At 42.1% G+C, this 8634-nt stretch overlaps 1 protein-coding gene across 1 annotated transcript in view; it reads right to left on the bottom strand.

Annotated features, from left to right (window-relative positions):
* Positions 1-8634, bottom strand: part of ARNT (aryl hydrocarbon receptor nuclear translocator) — a 77158-nt gene that overhangs the window by 24016 nt on the left and 44508 nt on the right. Inside the window, exons 6-8 of the mRNA XM_023724606.1 lie at positions 6276-6320; positions 4052-4265; positions 1157-1370 (exon numbers count right to left, since the gene is read on the bottom strand). Coding sequence (XP_023580374.1) covers positions 1157-1370; positions 4052-4265; positions 6276-6320 — 473 coding nt within the window. The remainder of the gene's footprint in view (positions 1-1156; positions 1371-4051; positions 4266-6275; positions 6321-8634) is intronic.

Below are 8634 nucleotides of genomic sequence, written 5' to 3'. Positions count from 1 at the left end.
GTGGATGGGGGTGTGTGGGTGTGGGTGTGTGCGATACTGGCAGCAAGCAGAAGTACACATTCTCTTCATGCTCTCCGATCTTCCTGCTTGTAACAGTGTGAGCCACGCGGGGAATGGACGTTTTTTCAAGTCTAAAATAGCTCGATTCCCATCAATGAATCTCCCTCTTAAGTTCAAAGGCAGTACTGACAAAGGCCTTGTGCAAGGGAAGCAGAAGTGGGGAGTAGTGCTGGCAAGCAAAAGGCACAGCTATCATCTTGTGTCTGATTACTTTTACATACATACACACACACACACAGAATGAACGTCACTCGTTTAAAAACAATTTTATATGCTATAGAAACACATCCATCTCAAGTCAACACTGTTCCTCCCCTTTCGTACATAGAAACCAAGGGCAACTTTTGGGAAAAGGAAGAACTAGAAAAACGAAATCCATAAAAACATACATGAAAGAGGGAAAAACTAAACACCAACATTTACGTGACCATATTGGAATTTCTTGTATTCATTTTGACCGGGAGTTTTAATCTGCTTCCACTGTACACTGTCCTCCAGGGCTGCTTAGGGGCAGACGGGACTGGTTTCCTCTAGCCCAACTCTGGCCAAAGGGCTGAAGAGCATTAGAATTGGAGGTAAAAAAAGAAAGAAAAGAACAAGCCAGAAGAAGAATATAGATACAAAAAACAAACAAAAAAATCCTTCTAACAGTGACCAACCACCACCTCCTCTAAAATAAAATAAAAACCTGTTACCATAGAAACTAGCACAAAGCCAAAGCACAAGTGGGTAGAGAAACCACCAGGTAATCACCCCCAAATCAGACGGAAGCACAGATGATTAGTCCTTTCAGAATGAAAAAAAAAAAAAAAAAGTTGTAGGTTTTACTGTTTACTGTTTCATCTACACCCATATTAAGAAAAAAACGTAAGCTTTTATATGCACATTATCACTATTGCAACATTTTCTAAGGATGAGCCACAAAGTAGATAGCCTGCAGGTGGATAAAAAGAGCTGATTATATTCATTAAGGGAGAAAACTCTAGAAGCCTTGCCAGAGTCACCAAGCCGATTTAGGAGCTAAAACGCCTCTTGTGCCTTGGGGAAAAAGAAGAAGAAAAGACTTCCCGCTGATTTCCATCCACTCAATGCTCACCTGTCAGGGCATTTTCAGAAGTGGAAAGCTGCTCACGAAGTTTGTCCACGTCGTCTGGGTGCACCTGATCATACAGCGTACTGCCAAACCACTCCGACTGTGGCTGGTTCAGAACAGGGGTGACGGAGTCCGAGACATAAACCACGCGGCCTGTCTCGCAGGAGACAATGAACAGAAAGCCATCTGCTGCCTCCAAGATCAAATGTTTCAGTTCCTGCCGAGGGAACAGATACACAGATTAATGTTGCACTCTGGAAAACCAAGTATTTCTATTCATGCAAAGAACTAAGACTATTCAGGCCATATCTGACCTACAACCACAGCCTTGCACCCCATCTGTAATTACCTCACTGACAAGATAGTTCTCCCAACAGATATTTCCTCAGTTTCTCTATGTTACTATCCACTTCCCTCCTCTTTATCTCAGGACTCAAAAGAGAGAATAAAAAGGTTTGCCGCTAACAATTATTTGAGTTCCCCCTCTGGTCTCTTTTGAGGGTCTTGCTCTACAAATATTCCTACTTTCTCTTTCTTTCCCCTTAGGCCTATATACATGATCAAGTCTGCTCAATTCTATACAAACCTTCCTTCAACTTTGCCCAACTCACCTCTCTCCTTCAGTGCCAAGCTTATACAACAGTAATGTTGTTGTGTTCACTGCCTCTACTCTTCTCACCTTTCATTTATTTCTCAATCCCACTGTCATCTTCGCTCTAAAATACTGCCTTAATGTTCTGAGGAGGTTACCATGTCTTCCTACTGCTCACTCCAGCCCCTTTTCCTGGGTCCTCATCATTGTATTCAACCCCAAGGTTGTCCACTCTGTTGTTTAAACGCTATCTTCCCTTGCTCTGCGACACTGCACTCCAGTGTCTGCTTCCTTCCCAGATGTTTCTTCTCTGCTTCAGGCTCCCTTAACTTTGTCCAGTCTTAAATGCAGACATTTCCCAAGGTTCTGTCTTAGGTCTTCTCCAGTCATACACTAACTACCGTCTTCCGGGGCAATCACATTCACTCCCCCCACCGCGCAGACACCCAAGTCTACAGCCTAGACTCCCCTGGTGTGTCTTCCTCTGAGCTTTTAGCTGACCTAAATTCTGAACATTCACACAGATATTCTACCAGCAACTCAATTCAACAGCTCAAACCTCACTCATTACTTCCCCCTCTAAAAAGTAATCCTCTGTGCTCTTCCAGTATTCTCTTTCTCAGTTACCAGCATCGCCTTCCTCCCAGGCTAAAAATCTCAAAACCTAACTACTCCCCCTCACGTTCTATCAATTCTGTTTTCCAGTGCTGTGTCATCCTTCACCAAGACTAATGACACGGCCTCGTTGCTTTCACTCTCTCTCAGCCATCCTTAAAATGCTACCAGATCTACTAACATAGTTCTGATGACTCCCCACTGACTACAAATTAACATCTAAATTCTTTAACACCTAAACGTTCCATCATAAGGCCCCAGCCTTCCTTTCTATTATCATCTCTCAAAACATACTAAACTACTTGACTTTCCTTGAATAATCCAATCACTCTCATACCTTTGCTTTTGCTCATGCAATTGCCAAAATCTACACTATTCCCCAAATCCTGGTTTTCCGTATCTGTACTTCTACAGGACTTATTACTGCATGGCTATTACAGAACTGGTTGTGTTTTTAACATTTATTTATTTATATGCCTGTTTCCACCAGTGACTCTCTCTTACCATTCTTTATATTCCTCACAGCGCACAGCACCAGCTTTGACTACAGACATTTTAACTGCAGTTCGCTGAATCGGCCATCTCCACGGGGACTTTGGAACACGTTGACTATTTCAATGTACATATCTACAAAATCTGTGCTATGTATGTGCTTTCATATATATCATCCTACTTGGGGAAATTGTTCTCACTCCTTCCTCCCAAAGCATATTCTTTCCTTCCTTCTAATCATTTGATTAAAATGGTGAGACTACAGGTAGATTTTTTTCTTCCTTATACTCTTGAATTTTCCAAATTTTTCTGCAATGAGCATGTGTTATTTTTAATAATCAAAAGAGAACACGGCTTCTTTATTCCTAGAAGTCTTCCCTGATCATCCTTATCTGTTTGGTCATTCCATCCTCTTTAACCATCCCTCCAGTACACATCCATCTAATGCCATATAAATTATTAATACATTTTTTTAAAGCATTTCTTCTCTGTATTCATTTTCCTTTCGTTTTTCACTTCTGTGTTTATCCTGCCTTTCACGTATTATACTCAAGACTCAGTTCCTGAAAGGCAGGAAACATTTCTGCCCTCTCTATACTTCTCACAGTGCATCAAACGTGACAGATCATGCCCCTGAGCAAAAACAACTGATTGTCCGACACCTTTCATCACTAACAGGGATAAGAAGTCGATTTCTTCCATCCTCTACAGCCCTAAAGCCTACCGGGAGGACCAGTTCCAGGGCCTTAGCAGTTGCTCAGTAAAAGTTTAAGGATGATGTAAAGAAAAATCAAAGCTGCCATCAAAGAATCCCCTTAGCCACGCCCGCTCCCTGACACGACTGCTCCTCTCCCGCCTTGTGGCTGCACTCATGAGCCAAATTCTAAAATACCCATCGGCTTGCTAAACAGTTTTCACCCGTCTTCTCTAATGCTCACTGCCCCAGTGCTAATACATGCCATAACCTGGGATCAAACGAAAGCAACTCGGTGTCCATTTTTAGAGAATCTCACTTTACCACAGTCTGAAGTTTTCCTGAAGAGCTGAATTCTTGTCTTTTAAGCAGTCTAGAACCTCTGTTCTGCCCTGCCCGCCATTATAATACACCACTCCACATTATAGTTATCCATCTCACAAACAACAAAACCGACAGATGCACCCAGATTCGAGAACCCCTCAGAGCTGTGGGTGCCAGAGACCTGATCAGTGAGGAAAGACGGCTTGTAGGTGCCATCGGTGGATGTGTTGCCCGTGCCCCGCAAGGACTTCATATGAGAAACCGCCATGCGCAAGATGGTCAGCTTGTCAGGTTTCCGGGCCAGGGCGCTGCAGGTGGGCACCATGTCCGACAGCTCTGTGATGTAGGCCGTCATCTTGTTCCGCCGCCGCCGTTCAATCTCACTGTGATTCTCCCTGCGCGGAGAGAGGAGAAACCCCACCCACGGGGTCACATCTGGCCATTGGGAGCGGGAAGAACGACATGGACACCGGAGAGCTGCTAGGAAATGGGGTATTTAGATTTAGTGGTGTCTAACCCTCAGAAGTTAGAACGAGGTTTGCCAACCTTCTCATGCAGAGCAAGCATGGGATAGAAACTAATGAGGCAGGCAGAAAACAAGCAAATGCCAGAAGTTCCCTCAGCTCCTAGAATCTTCACTTTCTATGTAAATTACCACTGCTCAGAACTAACAATGTTTTAAGAAATGGTACTATTAAAAAATGCTGAATTCACTCACTTAAGTTCCTGAGACAAATAATCTCAGTTTGGTGCACTCCATGTTTATTAATTCAACATTTTAATTCATGTTTTAAAGAAACATGAAATGACCAGTTTTTTCAAACACAATTATGCTGACGAGCAGTTGATATAAGACTCAACAGTACAGATTCCACTGGTCTAAAAAACATTGCTTCCTTCTAAGCTTCTCCCTTACTCTCAACGCCAGAAGGTTAAATGGGAAGATTCTGAAGTTTCGTTTATCCCAGTAATGCACAAAGCCCACTTTATGTATCTGGGTCTGGGGCTCAGTGCACTGAGCTTCTCAAGAGGCTGCAAGATAACAGCTACTAGATGTCCCTACGGGTCCCCAACCTGGAACAAAGTGAGCTGGGAGGGAGAAGTAGAGTGGGTAGAATGCTGAAAGGCTGGAAAACAGACAATTTGGATCTAACCAGGGTAAGCAGATCATATCTTCAACACTGATTTCCTCCACATTAAAAGTACTAATCTAGTAGTTTTCACACTGGATTTCGGCAAAGCCCTACAGGTTCCTCAGTTTCCTCCGTGAGGACGCCTCAGGGAGAGAATCAAACAAATGCCACCTTTCTGCTTCTAGTTATTTCTCTTTATTTACTTCCATTTCCACTTCAGGATTCTGTTTTAACAAAAGTTTTGTGGTAGAAAGAAAACTACTAATCTGACGTGTAACTCTTCTTTAGAGAAACTAAAGTGGTTAAGTCACTTTTCCAGAGGTTGTCCCCTCTCCCAGTTCAATGCTCCTCCCATCACACCATGCCATTTCCGTTTTTCTGAAGAATGAAACGGTTAGGAGGAGGCATGGGTTGAAATGGCAGCAAAAGGAGCTTGGAGCTCAGCTGAAAGAGGTAAGGGATAGATAACCGGGGAAAATTAGCAAAAATAGGTGCTGGCATTAAGGATCCATTAATGTTGAACCATTCCAGATCACAGAGAACAAAACACAAACAAGTATGGGCACAGTATTTCTTCTGCAGGATTTCTTAAACTATGGAGACAGTCTACAAAAAGAACTCGAGTCTCCTTTCCCAAGAGCAAAAAGGCCTCACCACAGAGGTCCGTATCTCATTACTTTGCCTCAGACACATGAATTTGAAGCACCCGTCTTCCTAGTACCGGAAAGATTTCTGACCCTCAAGTCCAAAAGGCTGGTTTTCTCAACAGCCACATCCAGGCCGCTAAAACTTTTCTGAGAAACCACAAGAAGATTCCATCACCAAAGCAAAACCAGTCCTGTTACAATACAGTAATGCCAGTGAGTCTACCCAGGAAAATAAGAGTGACTTTTCTAGAGGTATGGAATAAATTCTGAGGTCTAAATAACTGGGAACTCATCATGAACACAGACATATTTGTTGGTTTTCTGATAAAAAGAGTATTTCTCTGCTAAAACACCAACCGGCAGAGCTGCACTGTTTCTAAAAGCTTTCTGTTCTGTGAAACTTTAGTGCTAAGATACAGAGGAAAAGAGAGAACTATAATGCACCCATTTTCTGATGGGAGAAGCCAAAGTTCCTATTACACACAAACTTCAAAATAAATCTTGTCCTCTCTTGTCACAGGTAAGGACAAACGCAAAGGGAAAGGGGAAGCAAACAGCAGAGGAGGGAGGAGGAGAGAGAAAGCAGCACCGTCTGCTTCGTCATGCTAAAAGACACTTCTCCTACCTGGCGAGCCTCTCTTTATCCGCAGAGCTCTGCTCATCATCCGACCTAAAAACAGAATTAATGAACTAAGGAATTAATGAACTAAGCTAAAATTAAAATAAAGGGAAAGAAAGGAGAGGGAAAAAGAAGAAGAAAAGAGGCAGAGGGCGGGGGGAGGGAGACATGGGCAAGAACCTTCAAAGCCACCTGTTAGGACAAAGAAAAAGTAATTTACAGGGCAAAGCTCAACATAAAAGCAAGGCCAATATTTATGGTAAATTAACACAATCTGAACACAGGGACGCATTCTGCTAATCAATCTCTGTAGAGACCATGGATATACAGAATTTAACGAGACCCCAACCAAGAAATTTAGAAGTATCACTCTCACAAACTGCTCCTAATCTGGAAAGAAAATGATATCCACACGTGCTATTCTGTAAGTAAAACAGAAAACAAAGAGCAAATCATGGTAAGTGTGTCAAACAAGTAATCACAAATACAATCACACACACACTCAGGACAAAATAAAGAACCAGGTTTTATAAATAAAACTAAGAACTATGTTTCTGTTTTTAGAGTTTCTGCTATATACCCCGCCTCCCCCCAGTTTAGTGAGTAGTGCCTGGGGTCTTAAAAGCCTGCCAGCGGGCCATCCAAAATACGATCGGTCTCTATTTGCCTGGAGCAGCACAGAGAAGGAGACCCAGGAATCAGAGAAGGAATTAAACTGCAGGTCTACTTGCCTCCATGAACTACTGCCTCCTTGTTCATGAGACCAGAACTGGATGGTGGCTGGCTACAATTACTGAATATTTTGACCAAAGACTCAAAAGATAACTCCGGATCAAAAGGAGGAAATATGTGGAACATAATTTCATATTTCTTACAGAATCTGGACCCAACTGGACCCACTGAGGCTGAAGGAGCCCCCAAATCTGTTGCCCTGAGAAATTTTGAACCTTGAACTGAACCTCCCTCAAGTCATCTTCAAACCCAACAACAGTTTAGCTGAATTAGTAAAGAATGTTCGCCTTGAGCACTATGCCCTTTTAAAGAATTGCCTGTATCAGACCAGACAGACAACAGTAGCTCTAAAGCACAGGGAGTAATTTATGAGGCAGTGAGTCTAAGTTAATGGTGGTGAAACAATGTGGGGAGAGAAGCAACAATGACATGATATGAAGACTGTACCCGATGTCGCTGAACTGTACACGGAGAAGTTGCTGAATGGGTGTATGATCTGTGCGTACGTCCAACAAAAATAAAATATATAAAAAAAAAGAAGTAGGTTTCTGGTATATCCCCTATGGCTGATCTGTTCCTGGAATAGCTGTCAATTTCCATTCAGTCACTTTCCATTTCTCTGCAATAGAGCCACACCAGTGGTGGATCCTCAGAGACAACTCCCTCCCCTGGAGAGGACAGGTGGCAAATGAAGAAACCTAGAGGTGGTGTTGGGCCAGTGTACCAGTGGTCAATTCCACATGTATGTGTCTGTTACTGTCGTAGATGTACACACACACATATATACGTATATATAAAGCCATTAATCAACAGCCTCAAATAAAATGTCTAAGTTCAAACTACGACATTAACAGACTGAAAGACTATTTAGCTATAAAAAATGACAAGTACAATGATTTAATATATGGGAAAGTTTCTATAAAACGATCAGCAAAAAACACAAACTAACATAGTAACAATGAACAATGAGAACCATGTAAAAATGTATGTATATATTCTGATGAGAAGAGAAAGAAAACTAAATAAACATCACAGTTTAATTGTTCACTGGATTATTTTTTCTTGATAGTTCCTTAGCAAACTACAAATCACTCTTCCAAAAAGTTGAGAAAATTCAAACATTTTCAGCTTTTGAAGCCCCTCTATTGAATTTTCAAGGAGGATATGTGAGGTGAACTAGCTTAACAAATCATATCTTAAAGAAATGAGTTCTGTTGTTTGACAAAAGTTAAATATCTAAAATTCCTATTACTACTACTTCTATTACTACAGATCCATAACTCCTTATCCATTTTAATATTTCTGACTGAAATGTATGAATGTCTTAGTTACCCAGTGCTGCTGTAACAGAAATACCACAAGTGGATGGCTTTAACAAACATAAATTTATTCTCTCACAATCGAGGAGGCTAGAAGTCCGAATTCAGGGTGCCAGCTCCAGAGGAAGGCTTTTTCTGTCTGTTGGCTCTGGGGGAAGGTCCTTATCATCAATCTTTCCCTGGTCTAGGAGCTTCTCAGTGCAGGGACCCCAGGTCCAAGGACGCGCTTCCCTCCTGGTTCTTCATTCTTGGTGGCATGAGGTCCCCCTCCTCTCTGCTTGCTTCTCTTTTTTATCTCAAAAGAGATTGACTCA

The sequence above is a fragment of the Trichechus manatus genome, unplaced genomic scaffold (genome assembly GCF_000243295.1).
Source record: "Trichechus manatus latirostris isolate Lorelei unplaced genomic scaffold, TriManLat1.0 scaffold00250, whole genome shotgun sequence".
NCBI classification, from domain to species: Eukaryota; Metazoa; Chordata; class Mammalia; order Sirenia; family Trichechidae; genus Trichechus; species Trichechus manatus.
Note: the sequence above shows the minus strand (reverse complement) of the source record. Positions and strands in the feature narration are given on the sequence as shown.